Source organism: Mesocricetus auratus, unplaced genomic scaffold, assembly GCF_017639785.1.
Source record: "Mesocricetus auratus isolate SY011 unplaced genomic scaffold, BCM_Maur_2.0 Super-Scaffold_100007, whole genome shotgun sequence".
Lineage (NCBI taxonomy): Eukaryota > Metazoa > Chordata > Mammalia > Rodentia > Cricetidae > Mesocricetus > Mesocricetus auratus.
Window position 1 is genome coordinate 80,516,078 of NW_024429191.1, and position 26,824 is coordinate 80,542,901.

The 26,824-nt window shown below is 48.3% G+C and overlaps 1 protein-coding gene and 1 long non-coding RNA gene across 7 annotated transcripts; one reads left to right on the forward strand and one right to left on the reverse strand.

The window, feature by feature from the left end:
* Positions 1-716: 716 nt before the first annotated feature.
* Positions 717-15,130, reverse strand: Cd300lg (CD300 molecule like family member g). Of its 6 annotated transcripts, none has more exons than XM_040749845.1 (8): positions 14,936-15,130; positions 13,296-13,628; positions 10,608-10,739; positions 9,722-10,025; positions 7,908-8,020; positions 5,970-6,022; positions 3,299-3,418; positions 717-2,058 (listed from the first exon to the last, which is right to left on the reverse strand). In XM_040749845.1, the coding sequence occupies exons 1-8, from the start codon at positions 14,976-14,978 to the stop codon at positions 1,945-1,947; spliced, it is 1,212 nt and encodes a 403-aa protein (XP_040605779.1). In that variant the 5' UTR covers positions 14,979-15,130; the 3' UTR covers positions 717-1,944. The 6 variants fall into 6 exon arrangements, with proteins under 6 accessions (XP_040605779.1, XP_040605781.1, XP_005070134.1 ...); XM_040749847.1 differs by having other exon boundaries at positions 10,608-10,664; positions 14,936-15,123; XM_005070077.4 differs by having other exon boundaries at positions 9,722-9,797; positions 14,936-15,112.
* On the forward strand, positions 12,580-26,632 carry LOC121141527. The gene is made up of 3 exons (XR_005878456.1): positions 12,580-12,846; positions 22,967-23,045; positions 26,431-26,632. It is a non-coding gene; the product is annotated as an uncharacterized LOC121141527 (long non-coding RNA).
* The last annotated feature ends 192 nt before the right edge of the window (positions 26,633-26,824 follow it).

Genomic DNA, 26,824 nt, shown 5'->3' on the forward strand with positions numbered 1-26,824 from the left:
TGACTCCACATGGAACTTGTGGGACCCTTAGCAGATGCCCCTATGTCCCTAGACCTTGGCTTCATCCTCTGTAAAAGGGTCTCTCAGTGACAATGCTCTCGGGTTCTAAGTGCTTGCTCACCCAAGAGTAGATGACACGGAAGTGTTACTCTTTAGATTCGTACACAGAGGTGTGTGTGGTCCAGGGGATCAGCATCCTTTCCACCTGCAGTCCTTCAAGAGGGAATCGTGGTACCCCCCTCTCCCCATTATCACTGCAGATTCTCCGAGACTGTGCGCAATGGTTTCGAGACGCTCTTCCACTGAATCTAGAGGTTGATGTTTTCACTAACATGTTCCTGGGCTTCAGCATATTACCCCACTCCAGCGCTGGGGTACAGACTCAACAGTGATCCTTTCACAAGGGACCTGAACTCGGGTCCTCTTGCTTGCATAGCAAAGGCTTTACCTGCCCTCCAGGAGAGGTTAGGAGAGGAGGGAGGGAAACCGAGAGAAGTAAAGGGCCTGGGGAACAGGGGCATCAGGAAAAGAAAGGACAGAAAGAAAACACTCTCTTCCTCAGGACCCCATGTTCCTACACATGCAAATCCTTCTAGAGCTTTCCAATAGCAGTTAACCGCCCCCCCACACACACACAAAGATTCGCTCTGCAAATTAAACAGCTAGTGACAGAACCGGTTGGGTAAACTGGAGCACACCCATATGCTGGAACAGTGTTCAGCTGAGAAGCAGTTTATTATACAAGGTTTGCAGGACACGGAGGGACGCTTGTGAGGGAATAGCAAGGGCAGCGTGAAGGGCACGGTGGGGTAACCCCTCTGTGAAATGGGCAACTGAAAAATACATGAAGGAGAAACGAGGGGATCCAGCTAAGCGTGGCCAGGGTGTCAACAGGGCTCGGTGAGATTCTAGGAGACCTTAAAAACATTGTTCCCGTTTTTTGTCTTTCTCCCTATATTTCTATGTTTTATATGCTGAACCATTTGTCAAAACAAAATAGAAAAATGGAAAAAAATGGCTGATCCCGGCTATCTGTCCCTCATCTAGCTGGCCTGGATTTATCCTCCAGTACTAGAGTCTAGTTTCTTCCTGTTGCCTTCCCCCCCTCTCCCCACTCTGGTTTCCTCCTGCTTCCCTAGCCTCCAGAGCTCATGGAGTAGTAACTCTTCCTCCAATGTCTTTCCAACGCTAGGATTCAGGGCCGTGGGGAAGGAGAATGGAAAGAGCCAATCCTGGCCTGGCTGCCTCCGTCACCTCCGTTGTGTACCTGTTCGGGAAGGTATCAGGAAGCTCCGGCTGGGGCTGTGGTGTCATGGTCAGAGCTCTAGAGAGCATGTCGGGGACCCCACAGTTAAAGACAAAAGGAAGGAAGACTCTCCAGGTGAGAGGGAGCTGAGGATCCATCGGGCCAAGTGTAGCAATCCTGGGTCACTTGCCAGAGCTGTGAAGTCCTGGGCCTTGCCCTAGAGATGGTTTGGTACGGGGCTTTAGAATTCTGTTTTGCTTTCTGAAGGGTCAGGATGCAGGTGTTTTATAGACACACACATGTTGTCTCCTCCACAGCACCTGATGCAGGAGAGTTGAGGGAGAAGTTGGGATATGTAAAGGAAGGGAGGCCGGATGGGAGGCAGGATGGTTGCTGGGCACCCGTGTCTGGGGAGTTTCCTGGAGCCCATAAAAACTCAGCCCTCATCTACTGAGCCTTGCCAGACCCTGGTGAAGGTCCGAAGCTGTGCACTCTTCCTAGGGATTGGAACATGCTGGGGGCAGTCCTGGCCTCTGGCTGGACTTGTTAAGTACCACACTGGGCTTCAGGGCTCAGAGACTCTTCTTTTCTATTCTGGGACACACGAGAAGGGAGCCCTGGAGTGTGAGCAGAGCCTGGGAATTCTTACGAACTCAGCCGTTCAGCTTTACAGTGCCTGACTACAGGACAGTCTGCAATCACACGGAGATGAACTCGGAGAAGGCCAGTCCCTCTGCTGATATCTGCAGGGGAGGGGCTGCCATCGTGTCCTCCTCGGTGTTCAGGGGAGGGGTGGCCTCTTCCTCTGTAGTCTGGAGAGAGGATGGTGAGGTTGAAAAGCAGAGCCTGGTGCTGGTGAGACCCCCACCCTAGCAGAGACCCCCCCACAACCAGTCTCATCTCTTGGTTGTGGTGTACGCTTTTGTAAGACGGTCTCACCATGTAGACTGTGTTATGATAAAGCATGAGGGGAACCTTGGTGGATTCCATGGCAGGCGAGAGTCTTACTTTTTTTTTTTTTTTTTTTTTTTGAGACAGGGTTTCTCTGTGGCTTTGGAGGCTGTCCTGGAACTCGCTCTGTAGACCAGGCTGGTCTCGAACTCACAGAGATCCACCTGCCTCTGCCTCCCGAGTGCTGGGATTAAAGGCGTGCGCCACCAACGCCCGGCTTAAAGGAGTCCTTTGTACCTGCATGAATACTAGTAGTTATGGAACCCTGGGCTGACCAGGGTACTGCCTGAGTGCATTCTGCCAGGTGACAGGGGCAGGCCAGCATAATGCCTGAATCCTTGCAGGCTGATTTCTAATCTCCCAGCTTTTCCTTCTGACCACAGACTCCGGAATAACAGGATTACAAGCACCACAATGCTCAGCTCAACTGAGAGCTCTTTAAGCAGACACCCAATATGCTGTTAAAGAATCTTCTGAGCTGGGCAGTTGTGGTGCATGCCTTTAATCCCAGAATTTGGGAGGCAGAGGCAGGCAGATCTCTATGAGTTCAGAGGTCAGCCTGGTCTACAAGTGAGTTCCAGTAATCCAGGACTGTTACACAGAGAAACCCTGTCTTGAAAAACAAACAAACATCAAGCAAACAAACAAAAAAAGAAAAAAAGAAAAATAAAGCCAGGCGTTGGTGGTGCACGCCTTTAATCCCAGCACTCGGGAGGCAGAGGCAGGTGGATCTCTGTGAGTTTGAGGCCAGCCTGGTCTACAGAGTGAGTTCCAGGACAGCCTCCAAAACAATAGAGAAACCCTGTCTCAAAAAAACCACACACACACACACACACACACACACACACACACACACACACACACGGATTTTCTAAACAAGGAAGAGGATAATGTGAAGTTTGGAGCCTGGGTAAAAATGACCAGGGCTTATTATGACTTTGATAGGCTACATAGACAGATGTGAGGGTGCAGCTTCTGGGGGAGAGGATGCTGGGGAAAGACAACCCCCATCCCCCTCATCCCTCCCACCCCCCTGTGCGCCTTGTCCTCAGTTTCTCAGTGGTGTCAGATAGCATGGGTTCCAGAGCCCTTCTGTCATACCTGGCCAAGGTGCTGGGTCTCTGTGGAGAGCACAGCAGAGAGCTTGGGGTTACCAAGATACTCAGGAGGCGCTGCAAGGTTGATCATGGCATCTTCAGGTACCCAGCTGTTCCCTGGCAGCTGTAAGAGAGACTTGGTCATAACTCAGAACAGCCTATTCTTAGCAGCATAGACAGCCTGGAGTTAAGCCCAGAGGAGCAAGAGAGGAAGGACACAGTTCTGGGGCCATATGACTTCCTACACCTGGGTGTTAACCTTGGCAAGCTAGAAACTCTCAGGAGACCAGTTTCCACAGCTGCAGTGAGAATACATGTTTTTTCTCAGGGTCATAAAAATCCAGATAAAGACAGGGCCTTGAATGTAACCATGAATGATCCAGAACTTGCAAGCAGGCTGTCTGTTCTTTTTCATGGGCCTCAAAGATTCACTGTGGCTATTCCATGTTTAGGGATGGAAGGTGGTTCTTTTTCTGGAGTCTGAGGGACCAGCCTTGGGCAGTACATATGACTGGAGTTCTCCAACCCTTGCCTCACAGACCTTGGATAGTTTTGTCTAGTTCTGTTTTTCTCAGGCTAGGTTACTGTGGGCATAGAATTACCCTCTCTGGATCTCTGTTGCCAAGTCTACAAAGTAGAGGAAATAACAATGCCTGCCTCAATAGAAGCAACAATGGGTGAAGCCCCCATAGCCTGCTGTCACCATGTCAGCTGTGTGTAGCCCAGGCTAGCCTTGAACAGCATACTCCTTCCTCAGCCTCCTGAGTGCTGGATGTCAGGTGTGTGCCACCGCCATGTCCAGTTCCTTTGGCTGTCACAGGACAAGGGTCCTTTTCCTCCTTGGATGTGAATGTGTGCAAAGAAAATCCCCCAACCACTCCTATTTGTCCCCAGCCTCTGCCGAAGGCTGCAAAGGTCTGATGGGAAGCATACCAAGAGAAGATGTGTCTTCGGCTGCCCATGTTCTGGAGGCCTCTGACCTTCAAGGTCCTCTCCTCTAATCCTTCCAACTAAAGCAGCCACTGCTCAGTGTTCTGCTCAAACTGCCCTGGGCTCCCTTCTTACCTCTGCAGGGGGAGATCAGGGGCCCCAGGTGGTCCCTCCCAGAGTGATGGACAGGAGGCAGCAGTGAGGAGACACACCTCCACCCCTGCTGGTTTCCTGAACCCCAGCACTCTCCCCACAGCACACAGCCTGAGGGCTGAGCTCCGAAGGTGGCCTGTGGTGGTAGTCCATCCCTGTGACTTTTCCCTCACTCCCCTTAGCCACTCTTGGCCTTGTTCCACTTCCCAAGACAACAACAGCTGCTTCCTAACTCCAGAAAGAGCCCATTCTCACCCAGCCTTCCCCTGGGATCTGCCTGGAGTCTTTTTGTCTTTATTGGCGCCAGGAAAGAAGGGGATGATGGTCCCCCTTTCCTGGCTCCATGTTTGGAGGAATAAGAGTAGAATGTAAGTAATTGAGATTTGGGGGCAGGGCATCAGGCTAGGCAAGTGGGATTTTTGTTTCTTGAATACAATTCTGTAGCACCCCTTCCTCCCCTTGGGGGGCACTGGCCTTCGAAGTGGGACAGCTTGGCTCCTCAGGATGATGGGCACAGGGACCTCTGTACACCCCCCCTCCCACGGGTTCTCTGCTCACAACCGGGTCCTTGTGCAGCAAAATCTCAAGCGGCATGGGCTCAGAATCACTGGGGGACCAGAAACGATGTTCTGAGAGATGTGGGGCGGGAGAGACGGCTCAATGGTTAAGAGGACTGCTGTCCTTGTAGGGAACCTCAATTTGGTTCCCAGCACCTACACGGAGGCTCACAATTGTCTGTAACTCCTGTTCCAGGGGATCCAATGCCCTCTTCTGGCCTCCGTGGGCAACAGGCACAAAGGCAGGCAAAACACTCATATGCATAAAATAAAATAAATCAATCTTTTAAAAGAATCGAGAAGGGGGCTGGAGAGATGGCTCAGTGGTTAAGAGCACTGGCTGCTCTTCCAGAGGTCCTGAGTTCAATTCCCAGCATCCACATGGCAGCTCACAGCTGTCTGTAACTCCAGTTCCAGCAGATCTGGCATCCTCACATAGACATATATGCAGGCAAAGCATCAATGCACGTAAAATAAAAATAAATAAATTATTAAAAAAGACTTGAGAAATCTGAGTGCCGCTGTGTGAGTTTGGGGCAGATTTTCATACTCCCTGGGCCACCGTTTCATTTGTAGAAGTGCACTGGAGCCATGTTTGAGGGGCCCTTGCACTCTGGTGTGTCGTGGGGTCCCCAGCCCCAGCTCTGGAAGGTTGGGCTGCAAGCGGGACCTGGGAGATCCCATCTCCAACGCTGCTGACAGGTGAGATGGGCTGAGTTTGGATAAACACTGGACCCGGGTTCCACAGGGATCCTTCTCGCTCCAAGAAGTCCCCCGATTCTAAATAGCGTGGGAAGAGGGTACCCGCCCGGTGGAATGGTGCCCACCTGGTTCTTGGCGACCCTGCCTGAAACCAGCTGTGAATCCGGGCTGATGATGCGCATGCCGTGAGCTCACACCCTAAAGGGCCAGTCTGGAGACTCCCACAGATCCCTTCAAGGCTGGAAGCAAGATCGGTGGGATAGAGATGGGCCCGGAAGTCTGACCTCAGTTCCAGATGGGTTGATTTCAGACTTTGGCTCCCTGGGTCCTTACCGAGGCCGGGAGGTGAACCTTCTCGTTCCGCTGTGTCTCTGTGGCCAGCCAAGCTGAAAGAGACCCCGGAGAGCCTTGAGGTCACGAAGAACTTGAGCCAGTCCCAGAATGCACAGGCTCACTGCATCTGTGTATAAGGGATTCCCAGAGGGACCTGGCAGGGCCCTGAAGCAGGAAGCTCTGTCTAGCCCAGCCTTTTCGGAAGGAGTTGGCATTTGAGAATCTTCTATGTGAACTAGAAAGTGGATGAGGAAACTGTGTTCACTTCTAGAACTTTAATAAGCGTAGGGGACATCCACAGTTTGGATCTTAATTGTCCCACTGGAAGCTTGGTTCCCAACTTGACGCTGTTGAGAAGTGGTAAAACTTTTAGGAAGTGGAACCTAGAGGGAGCACTTCAGGCCAGGGGCACGTTTTTTGGAGGGGGTCTGTGGGACCCCGTCTTCTTTTCACTTGCTAGCCGTGAGTGAGCAGTTTTGCCCTCACCATGACGTATCTTTTCAGAAGCCCAAAGAAATGGCCAGCTGACACGAACTGATAACCTTCCTCTGTGCTCAGAACGACTGCGCTAGGTATCCTGAGGGCTAGTTTTCTTATCACACAGGTTCTGAATAAAACGGTGGGATTGAGCTCTGAGACTCTGCATTTCTCACAGGCTACCAGAGGGGGCGCTGCTGCTTGCTGGGGAGCCACATTTCCGGAGGTGGGATGCTAAGTGACTTCATAGTTGAAGCTGTTCCCATCCTGTGTGTTCCCTTCTGGCCTCCTCTGAGGGGACCTGAGGACACGAATAAGCTGAGATTTCTTCCTGGGAGTCACAGGGACAAGGTAGGAAGCAGGCCCAGGATGGCCCCAGGCCCACCTTCTCTGGGATGCCATTAAAGGTATCTTCCTGGTTCCACTATTTCCTATGCCTACAAACACAAGGCAAGTGCTTAACCCTCCAGTTTCCTCCACTATAAGATGGGCTATTCCCCAGCACAGGAGGGAAATGTTGAGGAGATGCAGGGCCTTGCCTGGCCCCTGTCACTCTTAATACCGTGACATCACATAATCTGGTTGGCCCCTACACCCCCCACCCCCCCACCCTAGAACAGGAGCCAGAAGTCACACATGTCACCCAGCACTGGAATGTGGTCATATGAAACCATACCTAAGCCTCCAAAGGCTCAACATGAAAAAAAAAAGTAGGATATGATCATCAAATTTTGTTGAGATTTTGAGATTGGGGTCTGGCTGTATTGCTCAGGCTGTTTTTAAATTCTTGGACTGATCCTCCTGCCTCTGTCGTAGTAGCTGAGACTACGGGGCTTACATGACAATATCCGGCTTTCCTTAATATTTTAATATTGGTTCTATGCTGAATTGATCATGTTTCAGGCATATTGATTTGGATGAGATTTAATTGTTATCGTTCAAACTAAATCTGCTAGCTCTTTTGTTCTGTTTGCTTGGTTTTTTTTTGTTTGTTTGTTTGTTTAGACACATAGCTCAGGTTAATATTGACTATCCCTGAGCTCCTGCCCCTCCTTTCTCCATCTTCCAAGTGCTGGGGTTATAGGTATATGCTTCTGTTCTGGCTCCTTTAATTTTCATATAAAAAATTTTCCAGTTGAATTGTTCTTCCCAGTGCTGGCTGCTTCATGGCTCCCTCCGAAGGGAACAGCTAGGTTGTTTTGTTTTGATTTGTTTTTTTGAAACAGGGTTTCTCTGTGTAGCCCTGGCTGTCCTGGGACTGGCTTTGTAGACCAGACTGGCCTCGAACTCAGATCCTCCTGCCTCTGCCTCCCAAATGCTGGGATGAAAGGGGTGCGCCAGTGTGCACAGTGAACAGCAAGGTTGTCAGACAGACCCACCACGGCCTGCAGGCCTTTCCAAGGTTGGTGAAGTGTCACAGGTGTGCACGAGCCTCCTCCCGCCGCCCCCTCAGCCACTTACCTTTCCTTCTCCACTGGAGCATGTGGCTGCTGAAGGCAATCAGACCTGCAGCCAGCAGAAGGGACAAGAGCACCCAGACTGGGGCCATCATGCGGACCATCGGGATGGACACGCTAGAGGAGAGATGGAAGGAGCATTGCCAGGTCAGCCATCTATGTCCTTGAATCCCATGCATACGCTGAGACAGCCGGCTTCCAGCCTGATGGCTAATTTAACCAGGCTGAGACTGGCGGGGTACTCAAACCCCGAATCCAGGTTTGCTGGATTTGAACCCTGGTCTTGACACTTTAGGGGCATGTCACTTTGAGTAAATGACTTAACAACCTTATAGACCACCAATTTCACCTCCCACGAAGCAGGGTTGTGAGGATCAAACAAGGTGGGATGTTTAAGATACTGAGTTCAGGGGGCTGGAGAGATGGCTCAGAGGTTAAGAGCACTGATTGCTCTTCCAGAGGTCCTGAGTTCAATTCCCAGCATCTGCATAGCATCTCACAACTGTCTGTAACTACAGTTCCTCACACTCTTACACAGGCTTACACATGCAAGCAAAACACCAATGCACATGAAAAAATAAATGAATAAACATTAAAAAAAGATACCAAGTTCAAAGCCAGGTAAGGTGATTCAAGATTACAATCCTTGCACTTGGAAAGTGAAGGTAGGAAGATCAGGTCATCCTTGTTTACATAGGAAGTCAGAGGTCAGCCTGACCTTATCTCAAATTAAATACTCCTCCCACTAAGAATAAATCTTAATATAGTACCTAGCTACATTTGCTGCTAAACTGTACAGTTCACTAAGCAGTAATGGTCCCATGTTATGCTGGAAAAAACTGGGGTGCTAGGATCGAGCCTAGGACCTCATTCATGCTAGGCTATCCCTCCACTACTGAGCTGTATGTCCTACACCCCTTACTTCAGAAATTATTCATTATTAAATATGCATTAGTATTGAGCGCATGATTTGGAGAGGGAGAGTGTGGCATGGTGTGCATGCTGAGGTTACAGAACAGCTTTGTGGAGTCTGTTCTGTCTATCTTCTCTTCTGTGTGTTCTGAGGGCCAAACTCAGATCACCAGGCTGCACCCCAAACACTGTACTGACCGAGCAGTCTTACCAGCCCCACTTTTTATTTTCAGACAAGGTCTCACGAAGTTACCCAGCCTGGCCTTGAACTTGTGGCCTTCCTAACTCAGTCTTCTAAGTAGTTGGAATTATAGGACGGTTCTCCACATCTGGCAAGAAATGGGGAGACTCACTCGTCTGAAGGAGGTGTCACCAGCACCAGTTTGATGGTAGCACAGTCAGGTCCCTTGCTGCCCAAGGAGATCAGAAGGCATGAGGGGCCAGTGTTTCAGAGCCTATCAGTGTGCTCTCTGCCTGAGGTACCCCAGTCCTACAAGACACTTTCAGCCTGGTCTGAACCTCCTAGTGGTGACCCGCAAGCCAGGAACTGGGAGTAGGTAGATCCCCAGAACCCTTTGCTGCAGGCTGGGATCCAGCTATGTAGAGAAAAAGGTTGGTGAAGGTTTCATATTTTTTTACAGCACATGGCTCAGGGCAGAGTATACAGGGAAACTCTTGAGTTAAGGTGACTTGAGTGGAAGAGAGCTGAGTAGACCTGTCACCTCAGATGGCCCTGTGTGTCCAGGGCTGTAGGATGTGTGCTGCCTGAGGCTCCCCGCGAGGGGAATGAGGCCTGAAATCCACATTCTGAGCCACAGGCAGTGGCCACTACTAGAGGAAGTATCTGCCTGGAGGCAAGAAAGAAGTCTTAAAGTTGAGGGGTGACCTCGGGTCCCCTGGACTCACCTGAACTTGGAGACACTGCTGGCCTTGGAGTCCTTTGCTGTGGTGGGGGACGGCCAGATAACTGGGCGGGAGCTCCCTGCATGAGGAGAGGTCGCTGTGTGAGGAGAGCTCCCAGCATATGGAGAGGTTCCTGGGGAAGGGGAGGTTCCTGCAGACGAGCCTGGGGTCGCTGTGTGAGGAGAGCTCCCAGCATACGGAGAGGTTCCTGGGAGAACCTGGGAGGTTCCTGCAGACCCGGCCAGTGGGGCCGCCTCAGTGAACACAGGGGCCTTAACCCCTGTCTTCCCCTGCTTGGCTGTGACGACTGTCGGGTGGAGACCAGGAGAAGTTATAAGTCCAAAAACAAAGCCTCAGCACCTACCCTGGCCCTGGAGCCCCACCCAGTTTGACCTCTGAACATGACCCTTCCCAATCTCTCAGGACATCCTCAACTAAAACACTCCCCAGAAGGCAAGCAGAGGCCTAAGTGGGGCGCTTGGGGCCAGGCACATCTATGCATAGTCTTTTTCCGTGAGAGGACCCTACACGACTCTGTAGACACCTTCCTCACCCTCCCCTTAGTTCAGGCCAGGCTAACCTCTTCTCTGACCAAAATGCAAGTTCTCAGTCTGCCCAGCACTGGCCTCCCGACGGCTGTGCCCCAGTAAAACCCAACCATCAGTTGCCGAAGGCCACAGAGAGCAAGGTGGCAAAGGCAGACCTGATGTGGGCCAATGTCTGGCAGGCCCCCAGATCCTGCGGAGGAGCGTTGGGGTCAGCTGTAGCCACTTCCCATATGACCCTGAGCCAGTGCCCCAGGCCCTCTGAGCCATCCTGGCTTCTGAGGTTGCGGCCCTCACTGTATGTTTCCTGAGATAGAGAAGGGGCAGGAAAGCCATTCACTCACTCAGTTCTGGGACCCGAGTCTGCCAGGCTTTCGCCTTGGGCTGCAGGCTCCTTGTAGCTGTAAGAGGCGGGGAGGAGGGGTTGGGGGAAGAAGGACAGCAGGTGCCAGTGGGGATGGGACTGTCCCTTTTTCCTAGAGGAGAGGGAGAGGCTGCTCTCAGGGGAGGGAGACATTGCCACAGCGGGGCCCCTCATCCTCAGCAGAAGCGCCATCATTGTCTCCGCCCAGCCAATCAGGGGCCATTAACTGGCGGTGACTCCCAGGTCTTCCCCACCTGCTGTTCATATTGGCCTCTCATTGGGTCAGGTCTTCTGTGTCCCTGACCCCAGCCCGCTTCCTTCATGCCACCCTTTGTAGGGACTCCTGGATTTCTGAAGCACACCTTGGATCCTATCGCCTCTTGCTTGGGAAGCTTGCTTAGTGTGTCTCTCAAGGCCTTTGAAACTCAGGCTTCAAATCATCCTGTCAAAGTTACCTCTTTCCCCATGTGGAACTCGCTGGTCCATGCCCCGAGTTCCGGGTCACCCTTCCCACTGCTGTCCCTTTGCCACGTTGATCCTCTGTGAAACCATTCCCTTACATCTCTGCCTAAAGCCTCCCCGCTACCTCTGCTCCCTTCTTCTCCCCCCAACCCCCCCCCCCGCCCCCTGCCCTACCCCTTATCCCCTGTGCCCTGCCCTGTCTTCCATCATCAGCTCCAAAGTTAAGTCCCAGCAATGTGGAGGAATTCCCCTTTTCCTTTGTGTATTCCAATATCCTGTGTTTGCCTCCAGGAGGGCCAGTGCTTACTTGGACTACAACTGTGGCTTTGCAGGATCTCCCACGAGGCTGGGATTCCTCAAGGGGTAGTATCCCTGAGCTTTTTCTGACCACACCCAACCTGGAACATTTCGGGATCGCTCTCCATTCTGGATCCTAACCATTTACTTGTGTTCTTTCTAAGTAGCTGACTAGATTTTCTGTAAATAAAGAGCAACCTCTACTTTGTGTGTTTCTAAGTCCCTATCCATTGCCTGGGGCCCCCAGGAGATGAGGAACAGAGGATGCCATAGTGGGTATGCTCAGCCCTGGAGGCTGTCAGTTCACTCTGACCTGTTAACTTTTCAGGAATTCTGGGAGCTGGTTGTTAAATGATTGGCAGATAGAAACTGGCTTTGCAGGAAGGAGTATTGCTACCATAGAAACCTATAAACATTATAGATCAGTGTCCCCAGTGACTGTGGCATACCCACCTACACTACCCTCAGTCATTGGCAGGATGAGCTGTCTCCAGAAGCCAACCACCAACCAGCTCTTACATGAAAGGGATGAAAACGCACGGATCACAGACCTCAGAGAGGTGACTAGAACTCAGGGCAGGAACCAGACACAAGACAGTCTCAAACTAGAGAACACGAGGCTAGGTGTGGTGATACAGGACCTTAGTCCTAGAACTCAGGAGGCAGAGACAGATGGATTTCTATGAGTTCTAGACCAGTCAGAGCTAAAAAAAAAACAAATAAGTAAGTGAAATAAAGATAGAATTAACCACAATTAGGTGAGAGAGAGAGAAAGGGAGGGAGGGAGAGAGAGAGAGAGAGAGAAAGGGAGAGAGAGAGAGAGAGAGAGAAAATGCTGTCCCCTGGGTTAGGGTTAGGGTTAGGGTTAGGGTTAGGGTTAGGGTTAGGGTTAGGGTTAGGGTTAGGGTTAGGGTTAGGGTTAGGGTTAGGGTTAGGGTTAGGGTTAGGGTTAGAACTGGAATAGGCTGGAGAGCCTTCCCAGGAACAGAGAACCCACTCAATGAGTGTTGCTCTATTGTGCAGCTTTAGGGATGCAACCCGAGGCCTTACAGCCAGCAAACGCTCCACCTCTGAGCCACACCCTCCAGTCTCATCAGTGAGGCTTTGGCGCTGCTGCTGCTGCTGCTATTGTTTGGTTAGTTTACTTTAATTTCCCTGAATTGTCATAGAGACCCAGGGGTGACAGAGGATGGGCTCAGGATGGGTCCTGGCTCCTGGGGCTGTCTCGCTAGTAGTTATCTGGGTCCGCATCCTGCCAGCTCTGCTTCCTGCCTTAATCTTAGGCCAGCCACTGAGTGTCTTGGAGTATCTCCGTGTCCCATGTGTGAAGTGATAGTACGGAGATCCAACCAGCTCTCATGGACCGAGACCGGGCTGTCTGTACTCTGGCCCCCTCCGGCTTCCCTGCCCTGAGTTCTCCACGCAGAAGGTGAAAACAGTGTACAGAGACCATCAGTACGGTGAGGCCACTGCATGGCTTTGGGGATGCTGAAGGCTGGGGCCATGTTGCAGCAATGGTTGGCCTGGGTTCAGAAGACTGTGGGAGCATTTGTGACACAGGGAATATGCAGGTCCTTCCTTATCTCCCGAGACAGTCACCTTGTCCCCATCCTGTGGCAGTCTCCCCAGTAGATCTAGGCCAAGGGTGACAGGCGTGGCTGCATTTTACTCTATGAAGTCCTGTCAGGGAGACTTGCCAGAGCAAAGGCTTCTCTGAGTTGTCCCCAGGTCTCAGCAGGTATCCCGACTGACTCCCCAAGACCCGGGGAGGCCTGGTGAGGTTGGTACTATGACTGCCACCTTCTCTAATGGGGAAACTGAATCCATGGCTCAGATTTGCTTGTCCATCCCTGTCTCCTCTATATCCCTTGTCACTCAGGCAGTGGGGCGGGGGAGAGTCGTCCATTACCTGGAAAGACGGTGAGAGAGACTTCAAAAGACTCATCCAAACCCAGTCTGTCAATCCCGCACCAGTACTTCCCCGAATCCTCCAGGGTGAGGTCCCTCATGGTCACGGTCATTGAGAGCTCTCGGGGGGTGTCTCGGATGGACATCCTGCCCCGTGCCACCTCCTGGTTTTGACTGGAGTAGACAATGTCAGAGCATCGGGACAGCATGAAGCCACCCTCTCGGCACCAGTACTTCCTGTGTGTCCTCACCTTCTTCTCATAGGTGCACTGCAGGGACACACTGTCACCTTCAAATCCACTGATCTCCCTTGGGCCCTTCAGCGCTTCATAGCCTGAAAACACAGCATGAATGGAGATGGGATTCCCATGGGTCCTAGTGCCAGGCCAAGACCAGAGTTTCCATTTCATGAAGGGGCGGGGGTTGTCAGACCTTCTGAGGAAGCCCTGTAAAACCCCAGGGCTCTCTCTTTTTCTGGGGAACCTTAATACAAACATGTCACTCCTTTTATAAACCCCATTTATTGAAAGGGATAAAGTAAGTGCCCTAGACTCAGATAGCTGGGAGTGTGAGTCCCAGCACTGGGATTCAGCAGCTTTGTGATGTTGGGCAAGTTGCTTAACCCATTTAAGTGTTCTTGCTTGTAACCTGCTTCATCGCGTTTGAGAGGCATGAGCCAGGCTGGCCAGGTAGATCAAGGGGTAAAGCACTTGCTGCTAAGCCTGGCAATGCGAGTTTAAGAGTCAAGAAGGAGAGAACAGACTACCAAAGGTCGTATACAAACAAACAAACAAACAAACAAACATGCCCAACTGAGCAACCGACATCAGTTACAAGTTGCATCCTGATTTTTAGGTCTAATGGGTAAAGGAAGCCCTGCGTGGTGGACACTCTTGTGATCACAGCTACTTGGGAGCAGAGCAAGTTCAAGGCTGGGCTGTCCAGAGTAAACAATGGAAGGGGGGTTGGGGATATAGCTTAGCCCCGGAGCCACTCACTTGGCATGCTCCAGTGCCTATGCTCTGGTATTGCAGAAAAGATAAAAAGGGTAAGAGCAAAGAAAGCTCCCCTGTAGGTGGCGCTCTAGTTACTACTCAGCCCTTTGCCCTCTTGCAATGAACAAAATATAGTGTGTAGTACACACACACACACGATAACAATAATAAATTTAAAAATAAATAAAGCAAGAAAAAATTAAAGCAAAGAAAGAAAAGCAAGTTTAGTAGAAATCCAACAAAATTAGCTGAGTTACAGGGTAAGTGGATGCGTCTTTGTGATCAGAGAGGCTTCGCTCTTTTACACCTGCACAGCCACTCAGACACACACACACACACACACACACACACACACACAGACACACACACACAGACAGACACACACACACACAGACACACACACACACACAGACACACACACACACACACACGTACACGCGCGCGCTTGGGTCTAAGCTCAAAACCAGCAGGTGCCGCTCCTGGGGCTGCCCAGCTGAGGACAGCTTAGATGGGCTGAAATGTGGAAGCATTTCCCTTCACCCCACCTCCTCATGTAGTGGAAGGAAAGTGCGAGTCTGCAAGCCCGAAGAGCAAGCTCAGGCCCGCACCTGCATGCCCCTCCATCCCGCCACCGCCACCCCCTCACCTGGGAGCACGAGGCAGCTCCACAGCAAGACTAGAGGCCGCATGGTGGGTGATGGACACTCTGGGAGCAGATGCTGCAATCGCCAGCTCCTTCGGCCACGCGAAGCTTTAGCTTCCTGCAGAAGCGCCAGGCTGGGACCAGGAAGGCAAGGGAGGGGCGCGCTGTCACCTAGCCCAGCCCAGTCTGAGAGGCGCCTCCGCTTTTCCTCCTGCTACCCTTGTGTCAGTTACTGCAGCCTGTAGACCCGCACCAACTCTTCTCCAAAACTACAGCTTCTGCTTAACCTTAATCTGTGATCTGAGCACTCCAGCTCTGCCGGCGTCATTCAGGAGTCTGCGGGCTCCAATGGGAAAAACTTGCATCATGGCCTTTAGGAACCTCTGAAAGACTTGTTTTCCCTTCTTTAAGAATTCCCAGCACTTATGCCCGGGTGGTGGTGGCGCACGCCTTTAATCCCAGCACTCGAGAGGCAGAGGCTTAGATCCCTGTGAGTTCGAGACCAGCCTGGTCTACAAGAGCGAGTTCCAGGACAGCCTCCAAAATCACAGAGAAACCCTGTATCGAAATACCAAAACAAAAAACAAAAACAAACCAAAACCAAACAAACAAAAAATGAATTCCCAGAGGTGCGTAGAAGCTGCCACTGTTAACGACAAAAATCACAAACCCTGGAGCAATCAGTTGTTGCCAATATTCCAAAACATCGTGCATATGCCTCACTGTTTAAAAAGTTATTAGTTTTAGACCTTCCCCTAGATCTGAGTATTCAAGTACTAAATATGGAAGCATATTTATTGACTAGTCTACCACTGATGATATGTTTAAAACTGCTTTCCTATTTTCAGTATTTTAATATAAGTTTATCATTTTCATTTCATTTAATCAGTATTATTATCTTGGTTTTTCGAGACAAGGTTTCTCTCTGTAGCCCCGGTTGTCCTGGAACTCACTTTGTAGATCAGGCTGGCTTCTAACCAACAGAGATCCACCTGCCTCTGCCTCCTAAGTCCTGGGACTAAAGGCCTGCGCCACTCCCTCCCACCCCCCACCCCCGGCTATTTTCATTTTATTTTGTATGTGTATGGATGTCTTGCCTGCATATGTCTGTGTGCCGTGTGTGTAGTGCCCACTGAGGCCACGGGAGGGCGCTGGTTCTCCAAGGGCTGTGAGCCGCCATATAAATGCTGAGCACTAAGCCAGGGTATTGGAAGAACAGGAAGTGCCCGTAACTGCCGAGCCATCCCTCCAGCCCTCTGTTTTCAGTTTACTAAAAATTTTAAATTACATTTTCAGAGGACAACTTTGTAGAGTCCACCTTTTCGGGGCTTCCAGGAATCCAACTGAAGTTGCCAGGCTTGTGTGGAAAGCGCTTTTTAACCCCTGAGCCATCTGGTGAGCCTTATTTTAAACACGCATGCCTGTTCCAATGTGTACGAACCATTGTTTTGAGATGGAGATTTACAAGCTTCTCCACATGGCTAAAGAGTTCAGTGGTTTCGGTACAACTTTTTTTAAAAAATGTACTTTTTTGTTTCTTTCTCTCTTTTTTTTTATTCTTGTCTCATATGATACATCCTAACTTCAATTTCCCCTCCCTCTGCTCCTCCCAGTTTCCCCTCCCCTCTCTTCTCTCCCCCAGACCCACAGCTCCTCTATTTCCCTTCAGAAAAGAGGAGGCCTCCCAGGGATATCAATCAAAGACAGCAAAACAAGTTATAATAAGACTTGGTACAAACCCTCCTTCCGGGGTTGAGCCCAGTAGGAGGAAGAGAGTGCCAAGGGTAGGCAGAAGAGTCCGAGACACCCCCACTCCCACTGTTAGGTGTCCCACAAAAACGCCAAGCTAACAACCATACCATGCACACAGAGGACCTAGCACAGACCCAGGCGGGCTCCTCTCGGTGACTGTTGCTTCAATCTCTGTGAGCCGCTGTGAGCTCTGCTTAGTTGGTTCTGTGGGCCAAGCTCTCCGACCCCTCTGACTCCTGTAAGTCTTCCTCCCCGTTTTCATGGGGTCCCCAGAGCTCCGAGGGAAGGGACCCAATGGAGATCTCCAACAAGGACATTCTCTGCGCCTAATGTTTGGCTGTGGGTCTCTGCACCTGCTCCCATCAGCTGCTGGAAGAAGCTTCTCTGGTGATGCACTTATCTATGAGTTTATCAGAGTATCATTAGGAATCATTTTATTGATTTTTTTTCCTACTCTAGTCTCTGGGCTGTCTAGTACCCAGTTCCAGACCATCCAGGCAGTGTTGGGCATGGGCTCCCTTTCATGGTGTGGGTCCCAAATTAGTCCAGTCATTGGCTGGCCGTTCCCATGACATTTGCTCCTCCATTGCTCCCACTCTCTAGCAGGAAGGACAGATTGTGGGTTGAAGGTTTTGTGGCTGGGTACCAGTCCCACTGACAGTGGTGCAACTTTTTTTTTTCTTTTTTCAAGACAGGGTTTCTTTGTAGCTTTGGATCCTGTCCTGGAACTCACTCCAGCCTGGCCTCGAACACACAGAGATCTACCTGCCTCTGCCTCCCAAACACTGGGATTAAAGGTGTGTGCCACCACCTCACTGAGTCATCCCTCCAGCCCCTGGTACAGCTTCTTTGTTTTTCAAATAGGGCTTCTCTGTGTAGCCTTGGCTGTCCTCAAACTAGCTCTGTAGACCAGGCTGGCCTCGAACTCACAGAGATTCGCCTGCTTCTGTCTCCTGAGTGCTGGGATTAAAGGCGTGTTTGCTACCACTGCCCGGCCTTCTACAACTTTTAAGGACCAATAGCATTCTCCTACTCCCCACGGCACCACCATCCAGGACGCAGTACCTCCCATGGCCACCGGGCGGCGGTGCATGCAGGACTGAGCTGAACTCAGCTGGAAAGTGTGTTGCCTGAACCGTGGCTTTGTCTTGTTGGGCACTTGCAAAAGTGAATTCGTGGCTTGTTTCTTCTTCCCAGACTTGCATAATCCTTCGAGGAACCAGAAAGAACATTCACACTAGAGGGAGCTCTGAGCCATTTTCCAAAATAGCTGTCTTTTTTTGCTTGCAAAATTTGTATAGCGTCTAAGCAAGAGTTTATATAATACAGATATGTAAGAAAGAAGGGAAGACGAGGAGGATAGTAGAAGTTAAAGCATTAGCTGAATGGTTGTCGGAGGGGAATTTGTTCTTGTGGCTCTGGTAACAAAGGCATGAAGAGTACATATGCTTATTTTCTAATTTTGTGTGTGTGTGTATGTGTGCGTGAGCACATGCACATCACACCATGCTATAGAGCGCAGAGGATACCTTGCAGAATTCAGTTCTGTCCTTCCACCACGGGAGCTCCCAGGATATATCACAGGCCGTCGCGTTTGACTGCCAGAGCCTTTCTGCACTGAGTCATCATCTCCTCAGCACAAGGGCTCATGTCTTGATCCCGCAGTGATTGGTCGGCACTGCTGCTAGGTCATCTTGGACCAGGTTGGACCATTTCATCTTGAAACCCTACTGAGCTCAGCCTGAATATGAGTTCCCTTGTGTACAGATCATCCCAGCAGGTAGTTATTGCAGTTTGAAAAACAAACAACACATACACACCAAGTAATATCTACTCTAGCTTTTCTTTTTCAGGCAGGGTTTCTCTGTGTAGCTTTGGAGCTTGTCCTGGAACTCACTCTGTAGATCAGGCTGGCCTTGAACTCCCAGGGGTCTGCTTGCCTCTGCCTCCCGAATGCTGGAATCAAAGGTGGTCACCACCATCTCTGGGCTACTCTAGCTTTTCATAGTGTATTTCTGCATGCTTTTATTTCTAAATGTTTCCTGCTCTAACTTCCTATGCTGAACTTGTTATGATAAGTGGGGCAAACGCTTGACACTTCATTATATTTTCTAGGGCCGTAGGGCCTGCTGCCTGACATTTTGAAATATGTGCTGTTTGGTAATAAATCGTTTTCTTTTTATTTCTTTTCCCTCGTACAGCTGGGGCATTATAGTATAATTTAGAAAATTAAGCATGTGAGCAGGCATATTATTTATGATTGTCCTTTCAGGGGAGTACAGGGCATGTTACCAAATGCTTATTTATATACATGGAGCATCGGGTGTGAGGCTTGTTCTCCATGTTCTCTTCCTGCATATTTGAATGTCCTTGACCTCTGCTCTGCCAGCTCCATACCTAGCCCAGGAGCTGGCCTCGAGACTCTGTTAAAAACAGACCTTCTGGGGTTAGAGATACGGCTCATGGATTAAGAACATTGAGCAGTTGATTCTCAACACCCAAATGGTAGCTCACAACCATCTGTAGTTCTGATACCAGAGGATCTGACACCCCTTCTGGCCTCTGTGAGTACCAGGCACAGGCATAGTGTACATGCATGCATGATGGCAAAACACTCGTATACATAAAATAAAAAATAATTTGAAAATCTTTCGGAAACAAAACATCTTCCAAAAGCCAGACGTTGGTGGCGCACGCCTTTAATCCTAGCACTCGGGAGGCAGAGGCAGGCAGATCTCTGTGAGTTCGAGACCAGCCTGGTCTATAAGAGCTAGTTCCAGGACAATCTCTAAAGCCACAGAGAAACCCTGTCTCAAAAAACCAAAACCAAAAACCAAAACCAAAAACAAGACATCTTCAGAACAAGAGAGAGTACTGTGGAAAAGGGTGGGGATGGGGACTGGTGTGGGCCTGCCCTTGGTCCTAACTTCAGACGATATCGGGCACATTCAGTGTGGTATGGCCGTTGACTGGTCCTAACTTCAGATTGACAAGATGAGAGCAACAGAGAGGATCATGTTCTAATTTTTATTTTTAAAGATTCATTTAATTTTCAATTTTATGTTCATGTGTGTCTGTGTGATTTTCGGAGGCCAGAGGGCACCAAACTTCCTGAAACTGGAGTTACAGGCTGTTGTGGCATACACCTGATGTGGGTACTTGGTTCCTCTACAAGAACAGTAGATGGTCTTAGTCATTGAGGCATCTCTCCACCACAGAGAGCCACCCCCTTGTTTGTTTATTTAGCTTGTGTGAGCATGTACAGAGGACATGCCGGTGCCATAGCTAGCAAATGTGATGGTCAGAAGACAACTTTCAGGAGTTGCTTGAGAACAGAACATAGATCATCTGGCCTGGAAGCATGTGCCCTTACCTGCTAAGTCATCTTACTGGCCCATTTCATATTCTGTATTGTAAAGACATTTGTGCACTGTACTCTGTTGTTAGGTTGTACTTATCCAGAAAACCAGTGATTTGAGAATATAGTGGGTTAATCTTTTAAAAAAACTTATTTAGGACTCACCCCCTGTTGTTTTTCCCTTGGTTAAGTGGCTACACCAGAATCTATGGATAGTTTAACTACCCTCTGTGGCCCCATAGACGGCAGTCAGCACCAGTTCTGCTGATGCCACCAAATGCAGGTTTTGTTTTTATTATTTTTATTTTTAAATTTAAATTTAAATTAGAAACAAAGTTGTTTCACATGTCAATTCCAGGTCCCTCTTCCTTTCTCTCCCCTCCTCCCACCAAATGTAGGTTTTAACTAAGTCTCTATTGCTTTATTTGCCAATAAAGACTCAGGAGTCAGATGTTGGGGTGAAAACCTGTTGGCTCTCAAAGGCCAAGAAACAACCACATGACCTTCCTTTCTGGCTGGAGACCCAGCAAGAGATCATCTCTCTCTCTTGCTGTCTCAAACAAAAAGAGACCATGAAGCTCCAAGTCCCTCCCTATTCCTTCCTGTGTGTCTATCCATTTTACTGGCTTCTCCATACTCTCTATGGCTAATTCCTGCCAACTAGTCGCTGACTCCACCCCCTGATCCAAAGCTGATTTTATTAACACAGTCTGAGGTTTCACAGTGTCATCAAACACCCCACATCTTTTCTTCTTTTTGTCTAAATAAAAAGGAAAGGTTTTAACTCTAACAGAGTATAACTATATACAATAAGAACAATTATCAAGTAAGAATTACATTCAAAATATCCAATCCATTTGTATTTAGCAACTTTGGAGAAAGTACTCCATTATCTGTCCTGTCTTGGTGAGTTCAAAGTTTTGTACATAAACCACTTTCTATCATAACTTGTATTAACAATATAAAATATCTTTTTAGACCTTAAAACATTTTCTTGATAAACAACTTAAACTTTTTTGTCTCTCAACATTTGTAAACTTTACATCTCTTTTGTGAGTGTCTTTTGGTAACTATCTAGTCTTCAACCCCATCAGAAACCTGAGAAGGATAAAACTATTACCTGAGTAAACAGGAAGTGTAATGCAAGCAACATCCAAAACAGAGACATTTGGCTACCTAGTTAGTCACCCAAGGTTCCCCTGCAACTTTGCAACATCCATTTTGGCCTACAGGCCTAGAATATCGGACAGATTTTTCTGTGAAGCAGGAATTTTGAGCCTACCCTGCCTAGACAAAGTTCAGCAGTTGACTTCCTTTATGTCCTGCTTGACCAATTTGGACAGCTTACTGTCAGCAGTTGCGGCAAGGGCAGTTTCTTGCTCAGTGGCTACCTTTATCACATTTGAAGCAACCTCCATATGGAGGTTCTTTGATGCCCATCATCTTCTCTGAAGTAGAGTGGTGCTGCCAGGAGCAGACCTGTGTCACTATCATGAAAAGTCTTATGTTATTAAAACATTTTACATGGCATATTCTGTACATTTCTGAAGTGTTTGAAGACCACCTATCTGTCTAAAATATATATTTTTACCTTGAAAACATACCTAACATGACTACAACTTTGATTGTTATAGATGACTAACTACTAACCCACATTTCTTAATTATCCTAAACAGTTTGTAATAATAGCTTTCAAGGACTAGAACTTAATACATTTTAAATGAACTGCAGAGACACAATACCCTAAACAAGAGTAGAAACACATATACAGTATGTTATAACAAAAATAACCTTAAATTTGTATCAACATACAACAATCTGTACCAATGTGAAATATTTGAGACTAGTAGCTGCTTTTTAGTTTAAAAGTAGATTCAATAATCTTTTCTTTTATCCTAGCATTATTATATCCCCCCATCTTTTTCACTAGATAGAGGAAAGAAAAAAAAGTTCCCTTAATCCAACCTCCTTTGTTTAGTTTTCTCCCTATGACCAACAACAACTTGAAATTAACACCCCCAAACAATGACAAATATCTATAACCCACCAAACAACCAAATACCACCCACGAACCCCTCAGGAATGTGGGCATCATACTCTTTTGTTTGTTTGTTTTTAGAGACAGGGTTTCTCTGTATTGTTTTGGAGGCTGTCCTGGAACTCACTCTGTAGACCAAGCTAGCCTCGAACTCAGAGATCCTCCTGCCTCTGCCTCCCGAGTGCTGGGATTAAAGGCGTGCGCCACCAACGCCCGGCTGGGCATCATACTTCTTGTCTGAGGGTGACAGCATCTTTAGGGGACCCTGAAAAACTGGGATAATGGTTAAGTCTTGGAAGAGCTAGCTATATCATTTGTTGTCCAGTCTCTGTGTGATGAGAAAGAGCAGGGCTTATCTGAAGTCCTGGCTAGAGTAGTCTAAGAGACTGGACCATCTTAGCTAACCACTTTGAAGTTGTCCTGAGCAGTTTGTAATCTGAAGCTGATCTTTGGGTGGTGTTCATCAGCAAAATTCTCTTTACTTGATCAAACATTTTTTCCTAAGGTATCTACATTGGAATCAGCCAGTAAGATATCACCCATATAATGACAAATTATAGACTGAGGAACTGTTTACCAATTATTTCTAATGTCTGTTGTACAAAATATTGGCACAAGATGGGGCTGTTTAACATTCCTTGTGGAAGAATTTTCCAATGGTACCTTTTACAGGATAGGAATTATTATAAGCAGGCACTGTGAAGGCATTTTTCTCTATTCTGTTCTTATAAGGGTACAGTAAAAAAGCAGTCTTTAAAATCAATCACTCTAAAATACCATCACTTAGGTAATAAATAAGGCAAGGGAATTCCAGGCTGTAAAGAGTCCATTAGCTGAATCACTTTATTTATGGATCTTAAATTTGTTACCATTCTCCGTTTTCCAGATTTCACCATGTTGGTGCAGTACCTGAGGAGACCTGAAGAAGGCATTGGATTCCCTTAGAGCTGAAGTTACAGATGATAGTGAGTGCTGCAAATCAACCCTAGATCCTCTGGGGGAGCAAGCTATGCTTCTAACCGTGGGTCCTTTTCCCTCTTTAAGGCTGGGTGAATCCCGCAGAACACACGGAGTGCCATGACACAGCAAAGCTGAGCATGCAGTGGGCAGGCTCCCGGGAACATGAGCAAGGAGGCTCTGCGACATGTGCCTAGTTTTCCCTCCCATGCTCATCAGTCAAATCAGCGAAGGCTTGGGAAGAGGCCAAAGTACTAGCCCGGGGCAGGCTCTGTCCTACAGAAGGGAACATCAGGAGTGGCAAGGTGCTTTCTCAACAAAGACTGTGGTCTGCGAGATGAGATTCAACTGCCACTAAAAGCAAATCTGAGAACCGATTTAAATTTGCGCGTTGACTCCTAACAGCATTTAGGCTGAATTGCCTGGAAGCAGTGGGGAGGGTGGCCATGGTCGAACAGAAAACTCATCTCTCTCAGGGGCTGGCTGAGAGACAAGCAGTTGGCCTCATATTTGGGGATTTTTGTGTCTGCAATTTAAACAAAATCAGATAAGGAATATTTGGGAAAAAAAATCCAGAAAGTGCTGGCAAGATGGCTTGGCGGGTGGAGGCACTGGCCGTGCCCACCTGATGACTTGAGGCTGAGCCTCAGAAGCCACAGGGAGGTGGAGGAGAGAAGTGACTCCACAGAGTGGTCCTGTGATACATGCTATGGCATGATGTTAGATGTATAATTCAGGAATAGGGTGCTTACCTGACATGTACAGGACCTAAGTTTGATCCCCAGTAAAATTACACACACACACACACACACACACACACACACACACTGCCATTTTATAGAAGGGATTTGGGCATTCACTTTTTTTTTAAACTAGGGTTGGTATCCTAGAGCCAATATCCTATCAATGCTGAGAGATGACTGTAATTTTTAAAAATCTCCTTAAGAACATTAACAGCTAGATGCCATGTGGTACCTTGGATTGGATCCCAGGGCACAGAAAAGTTATTAGTGAAGAAACCAGCAAAATAATATTATAAAATCTGGAGTCTAGTTAGCAATAATGCACCAAGGTTAATTTCTTGGCTCTGACAAATACATCCTGCTTATGTAAGACGCTGACAGTAGAAGAAACAGTGAAGGCTATTCAGGGACTATCGTTGAAACTTCTCTGTAAACCCAAATTATTCTAAAATAGAAGTTTGCTAAAACAAAGACCACAAAGGAAGAGACTGACAAACCGTTGTTCTTTAAAAGTTTTAAGCAATGAAGGATGAGGAAGAGTGTGAGGACTCCCCATGTGGCTGCGGCCTGCCAGGAGCATTCATTCCTGAGAATTCACTGATGCAGAAGACGCTGCTATGGTGGTAATGTGCTTGCCCAGCACATACGAGGCCTAGATTTGGCCTGCAGTGCTGAAGAAGAGACTTCAGAAGATGCAGTGAAGACCAAGAGAGTTAGGAATCTAAAGATCCCAAGGCAGGCACTTTGAAAGAATTACAAATATCCCAGGAGTACCATGGACTTCCATTCACCTCCCTGTCATGTAGGTTTGCTGGGACACTCAACGCTTTCTGATTTTACTTATTATCACTGTGTATGTGTTTGAGGTGTACATGCACTTTTGTGGGTGTGCGTATGCCACTGCATGCATCTCACGATCTGAAGACAGTATTCAGGGGTTGGTTCTCTCCTTTTATCATGAGTTCTGGGATCGGACTCAGGTAATCAGGTTTGTACAGCAAACATTTCTGAACTATCTCACAGGCCCTCAAACTTTAAACTAACCCTAACCCTAACCCGGAATTACAAGTGTTCTAAGCCTGGACCCTTCCCATTGAGCACTGCAAGACACCAGTGAAAAAAATCCTTCCTGGAGGAAATTGGCATTGATCTAAGCCTCAAGCTATGTTTTACAAAACGTTTTTTTCTAAATATGACCTAGTATATGATCTAAGATTACTGAATCCAGCGGACACCAGATGGTACCGCAACGCCACGTGGAGACAGTGGGCAACAGGGACAGACTTTTCCAGGAACACAGATACGGAAAACAGCAGGGAGAGCCTGAGCGCAGGACTCCTCACTGAGCATGCAAAGGCAGAACTCCAGCTTGAAAGTTTTGGCAGGGACCGGAAAGTAGAGAAGTGACAGCGTATCTGGAAAGCAAGAGAAGAGAATATCGACAGATTCAATGGATGGTTTTGGAACGGAGTAGGACAAGGGAGGAACTCCTAACTAATGGGAAGACCTTTCAGAAGAAAGGCATCTGTAAATAAAATGAAGTGCAGGGAAATTAAAGAGGGGCTATAAGAAGTGGGAGAAGGGAGGAGCGTGCCTCATGTGCTTGAGAAACCCAGAATGGCAGAAGAAAGATAAACCGAGACTCAGAGGTTCTGAATCTGAAGTAACATGGCATTCATTTGTTTTTAAAGATTTATTTATTTATTATGGATACAGTGTTCTGCCTGCATGTCAGAAGAGGACACCAGATCTCATTACAAATGGTTGTGAGCTGTCATGTGGTTGCTGGGAATTGAACTCAGGACCTTGGGAAAAGAAGTCAGTGCTCTTAACCTCTGAGCCAACCCTCCAGCCCGGCATTCATCCTTTATACGTTTGTGTGTGTTTATTTTCTAAAAACTTAGTTATTCACTTTTTAAAAATTATGTGTTCATGTGTGTGCCTGCATGCGAGCAGAGGATCTTGGGTTCCCTGGAGCTGGAATTAGAGGGAGCTTTGAGACACTTGATTTGGGTTCTGTGTACCAAACCCGGGTCCTCTGGAAGGGCAGTATCTTAGTTAGGGTTTCTGTTGTTAGGATAAAACACCATGGCCAAAAGCAACCTGGGGAAAGAGTTTATCTCAGGTTACCTGTTCATCATGAAGGGAAGTCAAGACAGGATCTAAGACAGGAGCCTGGAGGCAGGAACTAAGACAGAAGCCAGGCAGGAACTAGACAGAAGCCAGGCAGGGGCATTTCTTATTGGCTTGTTCTTCATGGCTTGCTCATCTTGTTTTCTGTTTTCTTTTATTTTTTTGTTTGTTTGTTTTGAAACAGGGTTTCTCTGTAGCTTTGGAGCCTGTTCTGGAACTAGCTCTTGTAGACCAGGCTGGTCTCGAACTCACAGAGATCCACCTGCTTCTGCCTCCCGAGTGCTGGGATTAAAGGTGTGTGCCATCAACACCTGGCCCACTTTTCTTTTTTTTTAATTTAAATTTTATTTTATTTTTTAGAGGCAGGGTTTCTCTACATAGTCCTGGCTGTCTTGGAACTTGATCTGTAGACCACACTGGCCTCGAACTTACAGAGATCTGCCTGCCTCTGCCTCCTGAGTGCTGGGATTAAAGGCGTGCGCCACCACTACAAACTCAGCCTGTTTTTTTTTTATAGCACCCAAAGCCACCTGCTCAGTGGTTGTACCACCCACAATGGGCTGGACTCTCTCATATCCATCGTCAATCAATGGTGAGTCCTGCAGGCTTCCACAGGTCAGTCTGGTGGGGCATTTTCCTTTTCTTTTCTCTTCCTTTATTTTTTTTCTCACGAGACAGGGTTTCTCTGTGTAGCTTTGGAGCCTGTCCTGGAACTCATTCTATAAACCAGGCTGGCATCAAATTCACAGAGATATCCTGAGTGCTGGGATCAAAGGTGTGCACCATCAATGGGGGGGGGGGGACACGGGACACGGGATTTTCCATAACCTAGGTTCCCTCTTCCCAAATGACTCTAGATTGTGTCAAGTTGACAAAAACAAAACAATTTAAACAACAACAAGCACACACAT